The sequence below is a fragment of the Aspergillus clavatus genome, genomic scaffold, assembly GCF_000002715.2.
Source record: "Aspergillus clavatus NRRL 1 1099423829805 genomic scaffold, whole genome shotgun sequence".
In the NCBI taxonomy this organism is placed as follows: Eukaryota; Fungi; Ascomycota; class Eurotiomycetes; order Eurotiales; family Aspergillaceae; genus Aspergillus; species Aspergillus clavatus.
In genome coordinates this window covers 1,261,778-1,282,858 of record NW_001517094.1, presented here as the reverse complement: position 1 = coordinate 1,282,858, position 21,081 = coordinate 1,261,778, and the positions used below count along the sequence as shown (strand labels likewise).

The 21,081-nt window shown below is 50.2% G+C and overlaps 6 protein-coding genes across 6 annotated transcripts; 3 read left to right on the top strand and 3 right to left on the bottom strand.

Moving 5' to 3' along the window:
- Window positions 1-2,078: 2,078 nt before the first annotated feature.
- ACLA_022410 (putative regulator of nonsense transcripts) lies at window positions 2,079-5,387 on the bottom strand (the record flags this gene model as incomplete). The annotated part of the gene is made up of 2 exons (XM_001268952.1): window positions 2,079-5,097; window positions 5,167-5,387. The coding sequence occupies 2 exons, from the start codon at window positions 5,385-5,387 to the stop codon at window positions 2,079-2,081; spliced, it is 3,240 nt and encodes a 1,079-aa protein (XP_001268953.1).
- A 628-nt stretch (window positions 5,388-6,015) lies between these two features.
- Window positions 6,016-6,997, top strand: ACLA_022400 (snoRNA-binding rRNA-processing protein IMP4; the record flags this gene model as incomplete). The annotated part of the gene is made up of 2 exons (XM_001268951.1): window positions 6,016-6,021; window positions 6,104-6,997. 2 exons carry the CDS (start codon window positions 6,016-6,018, stop codon window positions 6,995-6,997), a joined length of 900 nt encoding a protein of 299 aa, XP_001268952.1.
- A 440-nt stretch (window positions 6,998-7,437) lies between these two features.
- On the bottom strand, window positions 7,438-8,631 carry ACLA_022390 (BRCT domain protein; the record flags this gene model as incomplete). Its single annotated transcript, XM_001268950.1, has 5 exons — window positions 7,438-7,866; window positions 7,910-8,013; window positions 8,076-8,123; window positions 8,194-8,391; window positions 8,457-8,631. 5 exons carry the CDS (start codon window positions 8,629-8,631, stop codon window positions 7,438-7,440), a joined length of 954 nt encoding a protein of 317 aa, XP_001268951.1.
- Window positions 8,632-9,096: 465 nt separating this feature from the next.
- Window positions 9,097-11,391, bottom strand: ACLA_022380 (bifunctional anthranilate synthase/indole-3-glycerol-phosphate synthase; the record flags this gene model as incomplete). Its single annotated transcript, XM_001268949.1, has 1 exon — window positions 9,097-11,391. One exon carries the CDS (start codon window positions 11,389-11,391, stop codon window positions 9,097-9,099), a length of 2,295 nt encoding a protein of 764 aa, XP_001268950.1.
- A 487-nt stretch (window positions 11,392-11,878) lies between these two features.
- Window positions 11,879-17,512, top strand: ACLA_022370 (nucleoporin; the record flags this gene model as incomplete). Its single annotated transcript, XM_001268948.1, has 4 exons — window positions 11,879-11,946; window positions 12,006-12,942; window positions 13,002-16,097; window positions 16,151-17,512. 4 exons carry the CDS (start codon window positions 11,879-11,881, stop codon window positions 17,510-17,512), a joined length of 5,463 nt encoding a protein of 1,820 aa, XP_001268949.1.
- Window positions 17,513-18,337: 825 nt separating this feature from the next.
- ACLA_022360 (acyl--CoA ligase) lies at window positions 18,338-20,331 on the top strand (the record flags this gene model as incomplete). Its single annotated transcript, XM_001268947.1, has 4 exons — window positions 18,338-19,398; window positions 19,482-19,770; window positions 19,902-20,005; window positions 20,097-20,331. 4 exons carry the CDS (start codon window positions 18,338-18,340, stop codon window positions 20,329-20,331), a joined length of 1,689 nt encoding a protein of 562 aa, XP_001268948.1.
- Window positions 20,332-21,081: the final 750 nt, after the last annotated feature.

Below are 21,081 nucleotides of genomic sequence, written 5' to 3'. Positions count from 1 at the left end.
GATCATTAAGTAGAGGCTGATGGTGGTGCTAGAATCAAGCAAAGAGAAATCAAGCAAGCATATTCAATACTGATGCCTTAATGTATGGAAGAAACATGAACATGCAAATGGGCTGAAGCAACAAGATATCAACCGACAACAACTCAGCTAATCTGTGCCTGAGGCTACTTGATAGTGACTACCACGACGTTTAGTGAAACGCAGGTCTTTATGGTATATCCCAGATGTTATATCGTTCAGCATCCGTCCATATCTTTGGACAAAGATGTCTCTGAGAAGACTGGGTTTTGTGATGGTGGCTCACGGTATCAACCAAGATCGTGGGATAGACGTTGCCAGAGAATTCCTTGCTCACCTACACAAAATTGGTCGTCGAGTGAGCCGGGAACCTAGCCGGGACAACTGCGAGAGCGAGACGCTTCGAGTAATACCTGAACTGGTCAAGGCATTTGTGCCAACTGCCAAGTTCAGCTCTCTTCATGACACACGCTCCATCTACGTCTATAGTCATTAGTCATACCTTGCGGCTGTCATCGCCTGCCTTCGGCCTCAGCCTAATAATCTATTTTGAATCCAATGGAAAACTTCTCTGAGACTACCTTTTCCGAAGAGTGACGGGCACGCGCACTCCCATCACTCGCTGATATTCGAGCTATCAACTTGGAGCCAGGTAATCCTTGCCTAGGCGGAGGATGGGCGGTCAGACATTCATTCATATATCATTGATCTCTCTAGTTATGCTGTGCAAAGGTCGAATTTGAATGTTCATTTCATGTCTACAGGGTGGTCATTAAGCATGAAATAACGGGATTCATAGAGTCTTTAGCGCAAACCGGTTAGAATTCGCAAATGCATCCAGAGCCTATACACAGAGCGAGCAGACTCTGGAAACGATGGCAATCTCGGAGCATTCGGTGAGCTGCAGTTGTGGTTTCGTTACGCAGGAACTGTGGCTTAGTCTGTAGCATGATGTACACCCCCAGGCGCAGCCGAATCAAGCCAAACCCGGAATATATCGAATCGTTCAATGAGAAGCCATGAACCGATATGTCAAACCTTGTGTACTGCTAAAGCTGCACGATTCATGGATGCCTGTCCCGAGAAGCATTGCCATCTGGTTAGTGTGAATAACTCTATTTATATTTAGCATGGCTAGTGGTAGTGGTGGTGCTGTGCATGCACCACATAACGCTTGTAACTGGTACGACCTCTACACAAAAATGAATTACTGATTTTACGATTAATGGCAAAAGCGAGGCAGTGTAGTAACGAGTGACAGTAGTTGAATTTGGTTGGGTAAAATCAAGAGCTCAGCTTTGTAGACATGGCTGGCGAGTTCCATAGTAGACACTGGACAGGGCACGTAGAATAACAAGGCGATCTTGAATAGCAATCAAGATGACCCTTGTCTCGCCCTTCTGGCGACAGAACGTACTTGAAAAATCTCGTATCGCTCTGGCAATGCCACAAAGTTGAGTGAAGTAGAAAGAAATAAGGCAAATAGTGGCAAGAGCGAATAATCAGAAAAGGTAAAAACCACTCATAGCAACTTCGTCTTGAGCGCGATCTCGTCCAATCATCACAACGGAGAAGAACTCGTCGGCAGCCTCTAATTAGCCAGGTGTTGAGCATACGTGCAAGCCAGGAAGAGGCGAGGGTAGACCTGTGTATCCATGACTGAGATGCCCAGCGTATCCTTGCCTTTTAGTGACTCGGCACTCACTGCTAGCTAATCTCCCTTTTCTCACTGTTTATCGAGCTTTCTTAGAAGATTAAAATGGCAACTCTTCCAACACACATGCAGACACCTTGACCAACAGGAAGTGGCAACGGTGGATCGCAGATAGACATATGGAAGTAAAGACCGGTCCAAATCTGACTTAGTGCCTGTCTCAATGAGCCCCGTCAAGGCACAGTCGGTTCGTCATGTCCAACCACACAAGTGACCCGAGATCGATCCCCCAGGACATGAGCCCTGCTTGGGAGAACTTCACAAAGATAGTGGTCATCTACCACGTCTTTGAGTCACTGCATGCTTCTAAAGCCACCTGCATGGCACAGGGAACAGCATCGACAAATCAGTCGTAGTTGCCTCCGACCTGGCTTGCGAAGGCAGTAGACACGCTGCGTGTATCGTCATCATCGTGGATAAGTCCAGGGACACCGCGAGTCACACGGATACTAGCAGAGCTACCGCCGAAAATACTACTGTTGTCGGGCACACCAGCCCTATATGGCTCACGCCCCCCTGACTCCACGTAACGCTTCAAACGATCGGACTGACTGAGACTCGGCTGTCTGCTCATATCGTGGATGCTCAATCCAGCAAGGCTAACACCGCCTTGATCAACACTTCTCCCATCAATGACGCTGCTTGTGACATCGGACTCAGTAGCTGCCACGGACTCCCCGGCAACACTGGGAGCTCCCTTACCCCTGGCGCCATTCGCTCGTCGCGCTCCAGAAAGGGCAGGCCAGGAATCAGTAAAGTTCTGGAACATAGGCGGATAACCTGAAGGAACACTCACGCCACCCAAGGCGGAAGAGTGCACAGAAGAAACATCGTCAGGAATATACCCAACAACGGAGCCTGAGTCGTGAAACTCGTTCCGGTGTCCGTTCCTACCATTCATCATACCACTGGTGACATTTGATGCATGGTTGTAAGCCATCTGGAATCGTTGGGGCCCTCGGTATGCCTGCTTAGGACGACTGAACTGAATGAGAGACTCTTGGAGGTTGGAAAGTGGCCCTTCAACGAGACAGTGTTGCTCTTTGAAGTGTTGTAAGAGGCAGTTCCAGAGAGGGTGCTTGGACAAGACCTTGGGGTTTCCGAGAATCACGAGACCATACTTTGCTCGGGTAAGTGCAACGTTCAAACGACGTGGGTCGCTCAAGAAACCGATGCCTTGATGGTCATTGGAACGCACACAAGAGAGAATGATAAAGTCCTTCTCCCGACCCTGGAAAGCATCAACCGACGCTACCTCAATCTCCTTGTAGTGCTCTTTCTTGAAGGTGCCATTGGCCTGCATAGAACTGACAATGTAGCTACGCTGACCCTCATAAGGCGTGATGATACCAATATCCTGTGGGTGCACCCCTGCCTTGAAAAAGCGGGTCACAATCTTCTCCACGTTTGTGGCTTCCGTCCGATTGAGATACGATGTTCCCGAGGCGGAAATTTCTTCGTTGCCAAGGTTGGACCAAAACATCATAGGACTGTCAACAACGGGCCAGGGGAAGTCAACGTCGCGACGAAGACGATCAATGGCGGAAACACCGTTCTGCAATGATCCTTCATAGAACATGTTCGACGGGAACTGCGACAAACATGGGTGCATCCGGTACTGAACGTTCAGCCGAATCGGAGAACATCCAAGAATAACAAGCCGTTCAAAGAGAGACTGGTTGAGACCAGCTTTGGCAGCTTTCTTGTTCATGATGACTGGTCCAAGTTGCTGGTGATCACCAACGAGAACAACTTGCTTGCAGCCGAGAACCAAGGGGATCATACACTCGGGCTCTGCAGACTGCGTCGATTCATCGATCAAGACAGTGCGGAATTTGAGTTTGGAAAGCCGGGGGTCGCCAGCACCAACGCAAGTGCAGCAGATAACGTCGGCATTGTTCAAGATTTCGCGCTCAGCTGAACGAGTGAGTTGTTTCAGCCGCTTCTCGTCTTGACTCGACAACTCCCCCAATTCGGCCTTGAGTTGGTTCAGCTTGATGAGTTCGATGTTGCTGTCATTCAAGCGGACTTGCTCATGTAAGGAGAGGAATCCCACTGGAGACTCAACATCTTCACGAGATTTCGCAGTTACACGCACAGTCTTGAGACCAGTCCGGTGAATTCGCTCGCACAGTTGGTCGACCGCAACGTTCGAAGGGGCACAGACCAAGACTTGGCCTCCATTGATCTTGGCAAGATGATAGATGATAGTAGCAGAGGTAACAGTCTTTCCGGTACCCGGAGGACCTTGAATCAGACTCATTGGCCGCTGTAGCACACTCTTGACCGCATTGATCTGGCTCCCATTGAGCTCCGGAAGGCCAGGAACACTAAACTTCTTTGGTAATTGAGTCTTCATCGGCGCAGCAGCGACTTCGTGACCTAGAAGGCGATGGAAGATGTAGCCCGAGACGCTCATCTCATCGACCGCAAAGGTCTTCATAGCGAGCTGCATACGATCGAACGAGGTGGATTTCCATACATAATCCGCAGTGAAGTTGTGGGTACACTCTGTGGGGACAGACTTGTGGTCGCCTTTTGCGCGCAACTCGATAGTCACCTCGTCGGATTGATTGTTTGGAATCTTGATGACATAGCCTACTCCTTCCCACTTGGGTCGCAATTCGCCGCTGTATTTTAAGCGCATTTCATCTCCAACAGCCAACTTCACGTCCCCAAGTTCAAGCTTTGGCAGAATAAAGCTGGCAAGGTGTTTGTTGTTCAACCCCAAATCCCAGCGGACGATAAGACCATCTTGAGATTGGGATTCCTTCAGCTTGCGGTCGTAGTCGGCTTCAATCTTGACTAACGGGCCAAAGATATTCTGATACTGGAAGGCGTCATCATAGCGCAAGAGCACCGGGGCGGGCTCGTCGTCAACTGCCGTAGCTTTCTCGAGGTCCGCAAACGTAGCCTGCGAGTTCTCTTTCCACATCTCCTCCAATTTCGCGATCAATTGCGGGCTAAGGTGACGTGCTCTGAGCTGTTCTTGGTCCGATGGAGCAGCGACAAGCCATGGGAGAAACGAGCGATCTTCAATCAGTGGCTGCCAGCGCGATGTGTCCCAGTTCATATCTTTAGACGACGGCATCGCAGCACAGGGTTGTCGGCAAAGTAAAACCACAACAGTATCAGACTTCGCCGGGATAAACCCAAGCAAGAACACATTCTTTGTTCCACAGTTGTAACACTCTAGGATAGTGTCTCCTAACGACGAGCCGGGATGTAACTGGACTTCCTTGTGCCGAGCTCGGACAAGATGATTGACAATGTGCGAAGAGGATGTGTTGCCGCGAGCGCTGCAGAACCATTTGCTACAAGCAAGGCATTTGACAACACTGCTTGGATTATGAATGCCACAATACCTAGCGAGATGAATCGAACATTAGCAAAGGGCTACGATGCGACCAGCTTTCCAGATTCCCTGTACTTACGCGCATGCATGTGGGGGGAGCTCTTTTTCCTCCTCAGCGTGGCCCTCATTCTTCCTATGTCCAGTCACAGCAGCACTGGTGACACTATCGCCATCGTCATCCCCGAAGTTGTCGGACCCTTCATCATCATCATCATGTCGCCTTGGGCGCGGACCCCCGGACAGATTCAATGTAGTCTCATCTAGATCCGCTGTAGTCCTACCATCGCCGATAGCAGCCATAGTCGGCCTGAAGTGGGTGATGGGCGAATCCCAGAGACAAGAAGAGCAGACTCCTGTCGTTATCCCCAAACAAAGAACACTGCCCAACTCTTTAGGTAGACGTCGCAGCGGTGCCGTAGAGGTATAGTAATGGCGTTATAAGAGAAAACGAGTGTGAGGAACAAGCCAGAAGTTCTATCAGATCAATCTGGGATCAGGTCTTCAGTCCTTGCTGTCGATATGCCCCAGCGTGCCACAGTAGAGGGGCAAAGGAATGAGAAACTAAGTCCAATCTTAGTAAGTCCGCCGGCTCAGGTAGATATGAATGTACCATACAAGCTTGAGAACTTTGAACACTTCAAGCCACTCAGTTGGAGCTCCTCCGTGCTCTCGTACCAGGTGAATGAAGACCAGTTTATCCTGTAAATCAGAACGATGTAGACAGTCGACAGGGCTTAGTGAGTGAGGGAGAGAGCGGACTGCGATCGGATTTAGTCAATTTATCGGACCTTTTGCCGCCAAAAACCCACAGGGAGTACGGCAGGCAACGCGGACCAGAGACGCAGCTTCCTCACGGAAAAAAAAAGTTGACCGCGGAACCAAGTCAAGATGGCAATTCACACATCTCACTCAGATCGCACAAAATAAGATGCTTGTAAGTGCTAGTCCGTTCTTTTGTTGCCTGCTATGTTATTCTGCTTCTAGCAGTATCCAGAAATCTTCTAACCGTCAAATAGCGCCGTCAAGCCCGTGAGCGTCGAGACTATCTCTATCGGAGAGCTCTGCTCCTCCGCGATGCCTCCATCGCCGAGAAGAGAGCTCAACTCAAGGCTTCTCTGGCCACCGGAAAGGCCCTCGATCCGTCGATAGCAGACGATAAAGCGCTTCGCGAAGATTTCAAATACGATGAATCGCTGCAAACACCGGATAAGCAGAGCAAGGATACCGACTATGCTGATCTCGACGATGAATATGCCCTTACGTCTGGTATCATTGATCCTCGTCCAATCGTTACCACTTCCCGATCGCCTTCCGTTCGCTTAGGCACATTCGCAAAGGAGATTCGGTTGCTTCTACCTACTTCCATTCGCCTGAATCGTGGAAACCTCGTCCTTCCCGAGTTAGTGTCGAGCGCTAACGCTGCTGCACTGACCGATATGATCCTTCTCCACGAACACCGTGGAACACCCACCGCGATGACCATTTCCCATCTTCCTCATGGTCCTACAGCCAGCTTTTCGTTACACAATGTCGTCCTCCGCGCAGATATCCCGAACGCGGCTCGGGGAACAGTTTCAGAGAGCTACCCACATCTGATTTTCGAAGGATTCAAGACAAAGCTCGGTCTCCGTGTAGTTCAAATCCTGAAGCATCTGTTCCCTCCCCGCGAGGATGGCAAGGTTGGCAACCGTGTTGTCAGCTTCGTGAACAAGGAAGACAGCATCGAGGTGCGGCACCACGTTTTCGTCAAGACAGGATATCGGGACGTCGAATTAGCCGAGGTCGGGCCCCGAATGACAATGAGACTTTTCGAAATCCGGGGCGGCTCGCTGGAGAAGGGCTCAAGCGGTGATGTGGAATGGGCTCTCACACAATACACAAGAACGAGCAAGAAAAAGGACTACCTATGAACGGCTTGCGGTCTGGCAAGCATTGGAACGCAGTCAGATGGCTTTATGTATATTTTTGGAGGCATAAGAAAAGTTTTGTCCGGCGCACAAGGTGTTAGGGAAGGATTTCAGGTACCTGATGTTCGGTGGCACTTCAGCATATGTGAGGTTGATATACCCAAATCGAAAGGTTCTACTTATCAATTCCGTGGCGACCGTGCAAATAGACATTCACATATTGAGAAATCGTAATCAAAGTAGCTAATATTGGCAAAGCATCAGCGCTATATCATGCTATGTTTGCAACAAAGAACCCATGTCCCAACCATACCGGATACCGGGACATCATCTGAATCAATAGCCATGATAAATACCGGTGGTATCCCTTAAAGATCGACTACCACAGCCATAATTTAGCGCTTCCTTCATATATCGCAATTTTCTTTCCCATCACCCCTTTTTCAGAGTCTGGTATGCCCCGGTTGAGAAGCAATCGAGTTACACTCCACCTGCTGCACTTCGCTGCTTGCCACAGGAGTGCTAGTATCGCCTTGACCGAGAAATCTGGAGAGGATACTTCTGCCATCTTCATATTGAAACCAATTCTCATGAGCAGGAAGCTCTTTTCCGTCATCATCTACCTTCAACGGCACTGGATTTCCATCGAATCTCTGGACCCATTCTTTGCCGGTTTTCTCTATTAGGAAACTTCTAAATGCTGCGAGTGCGGAGCCCAGATCAGAGCCGAGAGGTGCCAGAAATTCGTTTGTAGATTTGCCAACACGACTGTACTTGCAATGCGTTGCGTATTTGTGAGGAGCCTTGTTTGATTCGTAGACCTGTGGAGTGCTCAGTTTATGGTGGAAGCAGAGGTGCTTTGACATTGCAGTCTGAGATATTTTGGCAGTTGACATGATTGTCAAAGTCACTGACCTTGACCTGATACTTCTCTCTGGACTTCTTCTGATGTAATTGGCGATTAATGGTTGTACTGAAATTCACACCGGTGCCCTCATCCACATAGACGTGGTAGTTTGCTAATATTCAGCAATCTTGTTAGACTATATAACCACATCAATCCTCTAAAAGGCAAACATACAGGCTGCACTCCTTGGTTTCGAAGTGTTCGCGAAGGGATCCTTGGACGCTGATTCATTGATAGTCAGTTTTCTAAACGATTGTTTGAACAGAAACCTCAGAGACATAGCAGCACATACCAGTTCGCTTATCCTTAGTATCGACCTCCCTCTTCTGAACTTTAGCCGCTCGCCTCTGTTTCTTCTCTTTTTTGGCTGAAACAGTCTCCAGAAGATAGGGCTTCTCCGGCTTCGGCTTCCGGCTCTTCGACAGCAGAGAGTCTTCAAGCCATGCAAGGGTCACTACCTTGACGGTGCCCAAGCATTTGGCCTTTTGGACTGTTCAGGGGTTTCCGTCAGCAGATTGTACGATCGATTCTGGGAGAGAACAGGAGAAGCCAAACCTTGTTCCACGTTCTTCTCAAAGGCTTCCTTCGTTGTGACCAAGTGTGTTACCCGGTCTGTAACGTCTTTCGAGAAGGTCCCTCCATTGGCACGTATCCATTGTGGGATCTTGTCTCCGTCCTTGCCGAACTTACCAGCAGCGCAGCCGTGGATCTTTTGGAGAGTCTTCCCCATCTCAGGAGAGCGCTTTTGGAACAGCGTAGAGAAAGAGAGAGGAGAAAGGAGAGAGAAAAGAAACGAGATAGAAGCCTGCCTTTAAGGCACGCAGTTGGGGTGTTAGGTTCTTATGATGGTGTTAAGGGGTGCGAGAGTTTGGTGTTTCATCGCCATAGAAAGGAGTTGTATCTATAAGCAGGTAGAAAACCCCAGAGCCATAAAATTTGATAGTAGGGTGACCGGGAAATGATCATTGATTAAGATTGCTATGAGTCTCCAATGGTCTAAATAGAAGATGAGCCGTGCGCTTTATCAACAACACGTAAATGAGGTGAAAGTAACCCGAAACTGAAACCCGAAAAAAGATGGTGCGAATTGGAATCTTGAAAATCAGATTCCTAGTCATAAAAAGTCATCATCGAAGATATGTCACAGAGATTTTTACCGAGGACTGAGAGTCAACAAAACTCCTTCTCCTCACAATTAGATGGATTTCACGGCTTGCACAAAAGCACGGATTTTGGCAGGATCTTGTGAGCCATCAGACTCCACACCAGAGCTGACATCTATGCCGACAACCTTGCGCCCAGACTCACCCAACTTCCGGACGATGTCGAAAACGTTGGTAGGGTCCAAGCCACCAGCAAGAATGACTCGCAAACCAGCATCGCTGTCAAGAACTTTCTGCACGCGGGATTGATCAAGAAGTTCACCAGAGCCACCTGCCCCAGAATCCAGTAACGGAAGGTTGTGATACGCTCTGCGCGCGATACCAGGTTCGCCCAAAGAGAACTTGCGAATAACAGGCACTGGAATGAGATTGGCCCACTCAATGGGTTCTTCGCCGTGCAACTGTACGACATCCAGACCTAGAATTCGCTGCTTTTCTAGTACGTATGCTAGTGGTTGATTTTGGAACACACCCACAAGCAAGGCTCGAGTGGGATGGCGGAGAATCTTGGTGGACCAATCGAAGAAGTCGGAGGAAGTAGAACTCGATGTTTCTTGTGACGCAGAGGCAGGCAGGCTGTCAGGACGCTGCGTCGACTTCACTACTTGAGCAATGCGCAGAGCGACCTGGTCAGAAACACAACGTTTACGACCTTCGACGAGGATGACGCCGACCAAATCTGCACCAGCTTCCACTGCCGCTCGCGCTCCCTCCTCGGAGCGAGTTCCACAAATCTTGACCAAGCGTGGGATTTGTGCCGTTTTGGAATTGCCTTCTGTTCTTCCGCCAAGGAGTTCGGCGACAAAAGCAGATGTATCCGAAGCCCGCATCAGTGCCTCCCCGACAAGAATTGCCTTGACGCCATCCTTTTTGTAAGCTTCGACATCCTTTGGCCCTGAAATACCACTTAGAGCACAAACAATGGTACTGTCGGGCACCTGGTCCATCAATCGGCTGGTGGTGGCGAGATCGACCTCGAAGCTTGTGAGATCCCTGTTGTTGACACCAATCACCTCAGCACCCAGGTCAACAGCAATCTTCATCTCCTCAGGGGTGTTCACTTCAACAAGAGGCTCCATCCCAAGACTACGAGAATATTTGTAGAGTCTAATGAGAAGCTCGACGCTAAGCATCTTCACGATCAGTAGTACGGTATCTGCACCAGCCAAACGGGCCTCCAGTATTTGATATTCGTCAAATATGAACTCTTTCCGGAGAACAGCAGGCCTGTGAGTCAACCCTTCCAGGCTTTGGCGGACAGCTCGCAGGTCATCGATGCTACCTTTGAACCATTCAGGCTCGGTGAGGACAGAAATAACGCTAGCTCCTGCCTTAGCATATTGCCTGGCTTGGGCAGGAGCACAAGCCGTCTCGGCAATCATGCCCTTGGATGGAGAGGCACGTTTGATCTCTGCCATCAACGATAGCGGATAGGGTGACTGTCTGAGACGAGCAGGGAACGATATTTGCGGTGGAGCAATGCTGAGGTTGTATGCAGCCTGAAGGTCTTCAAACCGTTGCGATGGAATCAGCCGTTGAGCAGCTACAGCTGCTCTGCGATGATCGTAGATCTTTTCTAGAATAGAGATCTTCTTATCGACTCCGGTGGAGGTGCCGTTCACTTTGGCCGGAGCAGAGGGTGTTTTGCCATTTCCTTCCCAAGTTCCCGCAGTAAGCTTCAAGAAGTTCCTGAACATGGTACGACCATACTCTGTGAGGATGCTCTCCGGGTGAAACTGGACCCCTTCCACTGCAAACTGTTTGTGCCTTACACCCATGATGATATCTTTGCCGCTACCATCGTTCAACTGGACAGAAGATGTCACCTCCAGGCAGTCTGGAACAGTTGCATGGGTTCCTGCCAGCGAGTGATATCTTGTCACCTCAAGCGAGGAGGGAAGGCCTTCATAGACACCCCTGCCATCATGCTTCAGAACTGATGTCTTGCCGTGCAAGATTTCACCAGTGACATCGACCTTCCCACCAAAGGATGTAATCATGCACTGCTGCCCCATGCATACACCGAACACAGGAATCTTGCCGCCGAAATGCTGGATCGCAGCATTGCTGATTCCAGCATCCGTCTCGGGATGACCGGGCCCAGGGCTAATGACCAGCTGAGTCGGATTCTTCGAGATCAATTCTTCCAGAGTTATTTGGTCATTGCGAAAAACCGTAACAGTGGCTCCCTCTAGGACGAGATATTGATACACATTCCAGGTGAAAGAGTCGTAGTTATCGATGAGAATAACATTCGAGGCGCTGGCCAACTGCGCGGCTTTGGTGGGATGGCGGGGAGAATGGTCGACGAGATCGGAGCCCGTCATGGCTGTGATTTTGAGCAGAAAAGAGTCGAGGTCGTCTTCACTATGTAGGCGAAAGAGGAATTGTCAGAACTGAACAGGTTGGAAGAAAGGACAGATCGAAAGAAACTCACCTGCCAGGGTTCAGCTTGAGTTGAGCTACGAAAGGCGCACTCTGCTTGTGTAACAGTCCAATATTTGGGTCTTTTGTTTGACTCACAGAAAGTCCTCCGATTCCGACAGGCGGATCGCTTTCCTAATCGAGAATTTTTGGCAAACGGTGCAAAAACTCTGCCTCACCGCCTCGCACTAGGCCTAAACAGGTATTCATTGTTGACCTCCAGCCAAAAGGCTCCTTCAATAATATTCTGGACGGCCCGCCTTGAGCTCAAGCTTTGTGCTTCTTTTGATCTTCACGAGACGACAAATCTCTGCAACCCTCGTTCCCTTTAGGAACCGGCTTCACATAGGATCTTTCTGATACCATATAATGATATAATAGTCCCGCCCAATGGCTCCCGTCCCGGAAGCCTATTTCCCGTCCCTGGACAAGTGCTTCTCCGGGGACGTCCAGCTTCTGTATGCGCATTTACCCATGTGAACTGTGAAGCAATCAATATTAATACAGTATCCGATAGATCTTGGAGGAGGGCCTTCATCTATACCTGTGCCCCCGATAATAACGCTGACGACAATGGCGCGCTATATGCGTTTCTGTCCCACCCGGAAAGCACTCGCTTGCTCTCGAATTGCCTAAGTCCCTTTTCTTCCCCATCCGCGAAAACAAAGTCAGATTTCGACTCCAAAACCGCTGCGATACATTCAGAAACGACTGCGCAAGCTTCATATGACCTGAAAGAAATCAAAGCCGACGCACTATGGTTGAGTCAAAAAGCTGGAATAGATGAGATCACCGCTCTGCGAATCACAGTCTTGGAATGGCAGGATCGCCCGGCTGCGCGACTATTAGGCAGATTTACCGAAGAGGAGACAACAAGCTTACAGAGCGCTGCCGGAGTTGACAATTTGCGTGCCTCGCTTGCATCGCCTGCTTTGATCGAGGCTCTGCGACAGAAGACTGATAATGACTCCGATTTCACATCCGAGGAAAACAGGCGACTGAGACTAGGTGATCTTTATCTCTCTGAGAGAAGTCACTTGTTGAAGACAGCCCGCAAACTCCTCGCTCTGTCTTTCCATAACAATCCTCAAGATGCAGCCGCTCCTCCCGCTCAGCACGTCAGCGATCGCATTGAATCCTTAAGCAAGCTAGGCACGACTATCTTCGGCGAGAAGCTTGCTGGCGATCAATGGCGTTCTTTTGTGCAGGCCTGTATCAAGGCAATTCAGGATCGACTTGCTGCACTGGAAGGAGACGGGGGCTGGTTGGGGGTTGCTGAGAGCAGCGAGGCAGTGGAGATTTTGTGGAGGACTGCCCTTGTAGAGGAGGTTTTGCACGTTATACAAATGCTGTTCCTTCAGCTCCAGGCGTCTGTGGAGATTCCTACTGCTGAGCTTCTACTTTCCTGGCTTCGTCTCATGCTCGACTATAGTTTTCTCGAATCAGTTCAAGTGGTGAGTTTGCCTTGGCCCTTTTTGTCCGCAGGTTCTCTCAATGACTGACCGCTTCACAGCCCTGCCAGGATCCATTAGAAGTGCTGCTTCCGCTGCAGGCTTTTGTCGCATTAACAACGCTTGCCTTCCTGAGGTTACCTCTCGCTATCCCTTCAATAATCGATAAGTCTACGCCCCCAACACCATCTTCCAAGTCGCCTTATTTCCTTTCTAAGGATGAAATCGGCCAATTGAATGAAATATTTGTGACTGCTGGGTTAGAATCAAAAACTGCGAATCCTGCATCATTTGCGTGGGGGCTGCTTCTCCATACAATGAGAGAACTAGCCCTTAGCGACAAGGAAACACGCGAACTGGAACAATTTCACAGTGCCGTTGATTCGTTCCAGTTGAATACGCCCAATTCAAATTCTGGTCGGTCTTCGGAACTTTCATTGTACGAGGATCTTCTCGAATGTGCACGATCCCCCAATTGCACAGCTGATGACTCCATTGCGCTCCTGACATCGGATGCGATGAAAGATATGATGTTCGATATGATCGTTGCCCTGGCCACTAAGGTTGGCTCAAGGTCAGCAGTCGATGATATTCTAACGGAACGATGGATCCGGGTGGTGCTCTTGGACCTGATTCACGTCGTGATGATCTACATGGATTACTCTTCTGAGATCGTTAGCTCGGTTCTTGTAATTCTCACTGGGCCCTCGGCAGATATTCCACAGTCTTCTCAATCTATTTCAGTTGCCAGCGATCCGCGATGGATCTTTACGAAAGATCGTTTGCTCATGGAGAAGATCTTCCGGCTCGCACGCTCGCGGTTCCCTTACGAGACTGTACCTTTTTTAAAGCTATGCCGAGCACTCCTGAGCGCGGATATCGCCAACGAGGAAGGCTTGCCAGAGATTCTTGATGAGTTGGAAAGCATGGACACTTTTACGCAAGTGGTGCCACTCGAATTCCAGGGTTATGAGACGATTCGTGAAGAAGAGAATGCCAACCTGGTGACTCTTGTCCAGTCGCTCCCTATGTTCGATTCGTCATCACCAAGGCTAATCGCGGATCATGAAGCCAACAACGCCTTGATCGTCACAACCTCGTCACAGGTTCCTCCATCTACAATGGGTCAAGTGATATCTGATTCAAAGCCAGCAGTGATCATGTGGTATCATCAATATTCCTGCCTAAGCTATCTTGGAAGTTTCCTGGAGGAATGGAATGAGACCGGTGGATACTCGGCCGCAATAGATGAAGAGTCTATTGCAGAGATTATTGGGTTGTTAGCGGATTTGCTTGTTGCTACAGGGGGGATCCAGACACCAAACGACGTTGGATCAGGCGCAAACCGTATTTTGGAACTTGCAAGCGATGGACTAGCTCGCGAAAGTGATATCATCTCTTTGATTTTTGAAATCTTCGAGCGCAACCTGCACAATATCGGCCCGAAGGCGGGCTCGGAAAGCAAGCTAGATTCGACAATTTCCTGTCTGCGCTTCATTCGCTCGCTTATCAAGGTCTTACCGGGTAGAGTGTGGCCTTTGCTTGCACGAAGCAGCCTACTCGGACCAGACGGCAAGGGTGGTATTATGACCGCAATTGTTTCGGCAATCGAGGTTACTTCTGGGGACTACCCCTTTCTCTTTGAGTGTATCCGATTTTTCGAGACTATCGTCGACGATGCCGCATCTCGGGCCTTGTTGAGGAAGTATCCGAGTAATCTGACAGGGAAAACAGCTGTGGCTTCCGATTGGACGTCTGGCGTCCCTTCTCACATCATGAGAAGCATTCTGTTGAACTTCACACGAACAGTGGTTGAAGTGTTCAACAGTAACGCTGACTGGCGTTTCAATGCTCCCGAGCAAAGATTGGAGATCAACGCGACTCTAGCCACGACCTTCGAGAGAATTCTGTACTATACCTATGCGACAAATGATGCTAGCAAGTTGGATACAAAAGTGACTGGTGTTTTCTCTTCATCGGCAACATACTTGATGGACGTCCTACGGCCACAGTCCAAGGCAGATCTGCCCTTCAATCCTATTCTCCGACTGCTTGTTGATGGTCTTCAAACGCCGGCTACTCTATATCTTCGCTACCTGTATCTGATGGAGAAGCAGGTCAGGTCGACGCTCAACCTTACAACCAGACTTCTGCAGGCCGCACGGCTTTTGGAACAGCCAGCTTCGCTACTCGAGGACCAGCTATTCAAAGCCACCCCAGTCCTCGTTAAGCTATATTCCTTGGACGATGCCTACCGATCACCAGTCATCTCACTTCTGGAGATCCTTATAAGCGGTGCAGCTCTTGACTCGGCTAATGAACCCCCTTCCTTGGTTGGCCACCTAGGAGCAGACTCCTCCTGTCTCTTCCTGGACGTTTTATCGCAGTTTGATAAGCCATCAAATGACCGGAGATTACACTTGGCTGCATGGCATCTTCTGTCTACTATTGTCAGTAAGCGTCAGCAGTGGCTTGCGGTCTATATCCTCACTGGATGTTCTCCGCGACAATCGCTGAAGAAGACTGGCACCAAAGACGGACCAGCCATGAGAGGAACTCCATTCTTGCAGCTTGCGCTCGGCGCATTGTCAAACATCGAGCAAATGGATCTTCACGTAGCTCTTTCCTTACTTGAATTTGTTTCCTGCGCGCAAGAGAATTGGCCATGGGCGACGCCAGAGTTGCGAAAGCATCCGCAGTTCTTCAACAGTCTTGTCAACTATGTTTCCAAGTTGAAGATCTCATCTCTACCCGTCCAGGATCAGATCTTCGCCACACGATTTGCTGCCGTTGTCGCTGATCTCTGCGCTGTATATCTTCATTCAGCCAAAGAGACGCAGGATCGGTCATTTTACAAGACATTGATTCCCCTCGTGTCGTGGTTTGCAAAAGATGCGGTTGATGTTTCTGGATACAATGCGTCATTGCATTCCAATCTGAAAAGAAACTTTGAGATGAGATATCCAGGCTGCAAGCTCGCAGAGTTCAAGAGAACGTCGTTGCAGCCTCGTTGTCTAGGGCGCGACTACTATTATGATATCCAACTCGGCGAGAAACTTCTCTCTTATGACTTTGCCTGGTCTGGATCTCGGAATCAGGGATTTGCCGAGGAGTTTGAGCGAGCCAACATCAATTTGTCGTTGGTCGAGGCGCAAGTGGTACGTACAGTTGTTGATCGTCCATGAATTACGTTCTAATCATTCTCGAACAGAGTCTACTTCACAGCTGGAAATTCTTTGCAACCGAACACTGCGCAGACTTCATCGCTGATCGCGAAGTTCAAAAGTCGATGGCCCTGGTCGTACAGAGCTGTCTCGAGGCTAATATCAATGGCGTTCCGCAAGAAGTGATTTTCGAAAAAATACAACAGACGCGGGTAGACTTCGCGCAGGCCCTGCTTCAGCGACTTGTTGAGGCTGAGGCCAAAGGTGCCGAGGTTTTCGGCTTGCTCAAAGTCGCTTGGGATGCTTTACGCACTCGCCGCACAACGTACGAGGAAGCATTGGCGAATGATGATACTGAGTACTATCGCTCGCTCCTTAACGTCCTCTTCCTTGCGCTTCAGTTCCACTTGGACGGGCCCTCGCGAACGGCGCCTGAGGCCCTCAGCAAAAAAGCAGAGTTTCCTTCGGACTTGACTTTGGTTGTTGAGATCGTGAAGACGGTTGTTGCGCAGGGTTTCCGTTCACTGACGACATACCTGCATGACCAGCCGGACAAATGTGCGCCAAAGGATTTTGCCATCCTAACCGCGATCCTGCAGACATCTCTTCAGATCAAGCATGCGGACCGCTTATACGAACATATCGTTTATTTCATTGAGGACAATGATACGGCCCGACATGCCATGTCGTTGTTTTCGTGGTCAGATCAACTCGCCGTGGCGGGGGATCCGGTATATGGAGAGCTCAGCATTCTGTTCCTTGTCAAATTGTCCACATTACCAATGCTGGCCGAACATCTGGCGGTCGAGGCGGTTCTGACAAGGCTTTCCACATGCCGTCTAACAAACTATCTTCGCCAACCCAGAGGATTCGGGCCTTTCGACCAAGTGCCGAGAATCTACGCTATTTGGACCACTGGTTTCCTCCCTCTGTGTCTGAATTTGCTCTACCACGTTCTTCGCACCGCACCCGAGGTAGCCGCATTTCTCAACCAATTCGAAGGGCAACTCAAGCGCGCGTCCGAGTCTTTCATTGCTAGCCGCTCGGCCGTCACCGCCGACTCGCCAGCTCGGCGCATCAGCCTGAGCATGGCCTCGGAAGCATACTCTCTCGCCCTGATCTCGTTCATTCTGAATCGCTTCCGTGAAGCGGGGGCTAGCGCTGGAGTTGATGCACAGTCGATCCAGGAGCTCAAGTGGGACAAGTCTCAAGTCAAAGAAGACATCGAGGAGCTCTTAGAACGCCGTCAAACCCTTCGTGCGCGTATTGTCGCCACGAACGAGAAGGAGGTGGAACTGGCACGACAAAAACCGCTGAACCCTGCGTCCGGGGCAGAGAACCGACTGGAGGAAAAGGTTGTGAGCGAGCTCAAGGCGACCCTGGTCTGTCTTGGAGGCGAGGAGGCGTAACGATGGTCATGTATTGAGCGGGCAACCTATTTTGACAATGGTATTATTTTTTTTTTTCCCTGCGATCTTTATGGTAGTTCTGGCTCAGTATTGCATGCTCCGTGGGGTGAATAGGATGGGTTGTAAAATATCTTTGGTCAGTTATACAATGTTTAGCTCTCGTTTTTAATCACCATTCTGAGTACTTAGACATGAACCTTCTTCTACTTCATCCTGGACCCAAGCATTGACGCTTCCCAGCCTATTCACGTCGCTGGCGGCTAACAGTCCCATCGCCCCGTGCCAATCACACCCAATTGGCCTCATTCCTACAGAGCATTGGCCGTAGACTAGACCCCGCGGGCTCATCACTTCTCACAACCACAACGATCTATCTCTGGGCTCATAATCAAAAACTTACCGAAAAGTCCGAAACAACCTCGGGCTTTCTTCGCTGCCGGGGCGATGATTGGCAAGCGGCACGATGGGAGATACCCGGAGCGGGGGAGATGCGGGGAGAGCTTCATCTGGTTATGCATTTTTTTTTTCCTTTTCATAATTGGTTGATGCAGAGTCAAGCACTGTGAATAAGATTGAATACGATTGAGTTGTATGGTTCCAGGGCAGACTGTTGATGGTCCTTGTGGTTTTTATGCTAGGATGTAGTGGAGTGAATGGGCGAGATGGAGGAAGGAGTATAAGTATACAGATGGATGGTCCGTCCTCTACAATCTTCTGGTGCTTGTTTCTCTCCTTTATACCTGGGTTGTGTCACATCGCACTTCTAAACAATCTAATTCACACCAGCTTGGCTATACTCACTAGGCAAATTCCAGCACAGACAGGATGCCATTCAAGTCCCGCTGGCACGTCGATATCCCCAACACACATCTCGCTTCGCTGCTGCTCAAATCACCCACGCATCCTCTCTCGACCACGCATCGCTGTTTTGCTGAAGCCGCCCGCCCAGACACGCACTACTTCACACTCCATGATTTCCGACTGTGGAGCCAGCGCTTCGCGGCTGGGCTGCGCAAGGCCGGGCTCCGGCCCGGAGACAGGGTGCTGCTCTTCTCGGGGAATGACCTGTTCTTCCCTGTTGTGTTTATGGGGATAATCATGGCCGGGGGCATCTTCACGGGCGCGAATCCGACCTTCGTGCCGCGCGAGCTGGCGTTCCAGTTGCAGGATAGCGGGGCGGTGTTTCTGCTCTGCGCGGATGCGAGCCTGGAGGCGGGGATTGAGGCAGCCAAACTGGCGGGGATGGGTCTGGATCGGGTCTTTGTGTTCAACAGTGATATTTTTGAGGGGCGTGGGGACGGGAGGAAAGGGTGTCGCTACTGGGGGGAGCTGGTGGCCTCCGTTGAGGAGGGGAGTCGGTTCATCTGGGATGAGCTGTCGACGCCCGAGGAGGCGGACCGGACGCTGGCGCTGAATTATTCTAGCGGTACGACAGGTCGGCCAAAGGGGGTGGAGATCTCGCATAAGAACTATGTTGCCAACATGATGCAGTACAATTACCTGTTCTATCTGAGCCCGGACTGGAAGGGAAAAGCCACCAGGGCCCGCTGGCTCTGCTTCCTGCCAATGTACCATGCAATGGCGCAGAACATATTCATCGCGGCTGCACTAAGCCGTGGGGTGCCGGTGTACATCATGCCTAAATTCGACTTTCTGAAGATGCTCGAATACGTGCAGGAGTTCCGCATCACGGACCTCATCCTGGTGCCTCCGGTGGTGATTGCGCTGGCCAAACACCCTGCGGCCAAGAGCGGCAAGTATGACTTGAGTAGCGTGGAGGCCATTGGAAGTGGAGCAGCACCTCTGGGTCGAGAAGTGTGCGAGGAAGTCGAAGCCCTTTGGCCGCCTGGCCGCCTCAATGTCAAGCAGGGTTGGGGGATGACTGAGTAGGGATATGCCCTGATCTCGCAAATCCCGAATGATTCAAGGTGCATAGGACCATCGCAAGCTGACTCGTCCTTTCCCGCAGGACTACCTGTTCAATCATGGGCTGGGATCCCACCGAAAAGAGCTCCACAGCATCAGTCGGGGAACTGAACGCAAACTGTGAGGCAAAAATCATGGCCGATGATGGGGTTACAGAGTATGGACGCGGTCAACGTGGCGAGCTTTGGGTACGAGCCCCAAACATCATGAAAGGCTACTGGAAAAATCCACAAGCTACCAAGGAAACAAAGACGGAGGATGGATGGTTGAAAACAGGAGATATCGCCTACGTGGACGGTCAGGGAAAGTTTCACGTCGTCGATCGCAAGAAGGTATGTCTCAAAGCCTGGGTTGTCCATATGACCCTCCTACAACCATCGCCACCGAACTATAGTTCGTAGCGGGATCGAACGCATAGGTGCTGCATGTTGCATGCAAGCTGACTGGGTCCAACTCGAAATAGGAATTGATCAAGGTAAAAGGCAACCAAGTGGCACCGGCAGAGCTGGAGGCCCTCCTGTTGGAGCATCCTGCGGTTGCTGATGCTGCCGTTATTGGAATACCAGTGTAAGTGGGCCAAGAGCCGACAAAAGAGACCACTTTTTCAAGTGTCTTTTGAAAACCCATTCACGCAAGCTAATGTTGGTGGTGTGGAAAGAAACGATGACGAGCGTCCTCGGGCATACATTGTGCTCAAGGCAGGGCAAAGCGCCACCGCGAGCGATATAATCGCCTTCATGGATGGCAAAGTCTCAGCAATCAAGAGAATCACTGGTGGAGTAATCTTTGTCGAGGCCATTCCTAAGAACCCGTCTGGGAAAATCTTGCGCAAAGTGCTTCGAGACCAAGCCAGGGAGGAGACCCAACAGACTGGTGTCACCGCTAAGCTATAGAGCGGTCTTCACACTGGTGGACTTCATCTTGTCTGATGGGCTATTTTAGCTTAGTTTGCCCCTCAATTGATGCATTAAAGAATACATCGCCCACAAGTTCCGTTGGTGAACTGAATTTGAGATCTGTATAGAGTTTTCCACAATCTAGAGCAGCTTTGACTGTGTCTGTGCTGGTGTCTTTGTGCTGTTGGAGATGACCAGGTTGTTGGGTCGACATGGTAGATGATAGATCGATCCAAAGTGGATCAATCTCACTTTGGAAACGCAGAAATGAGGTTTGTCAATTGCCACATCCATCTAGAAGCCTCTCTTTGCTCTAGATAGATGACTAGATATACACAGTACATCGATTGTTGAAAGAGGCGATAGGACAGCAGCCTGTCGGGGATCCCGACAGGACTGTCGCAGTCTTTTTTTGCCGCCTCGACAACGCCGCTTGATTCGGAGGTTTGGAGTACTGTCATGTGACTAGATTACCCCCAGCATTAATCTATTAAGCTCAGAGAGATGTTGATACAACAAACACTCGGAGCCCACTTCTGCGCTCAACTCCACGATGCAGCGAGCCACACGAGCCGCTTGGAGTATCTGTATCCCTGGTGTGTTCGCAGAGGCTTGATTATACCTCTCCCGTCTACTTCTTGCCATCAATGGATCTCTCTACCGTCTACACCGGGAACTACATCTTGACCAACAGTGGACATGCACACCGAGTGTTTACCAACTTGACCAGTCCATCGAGATTGACGA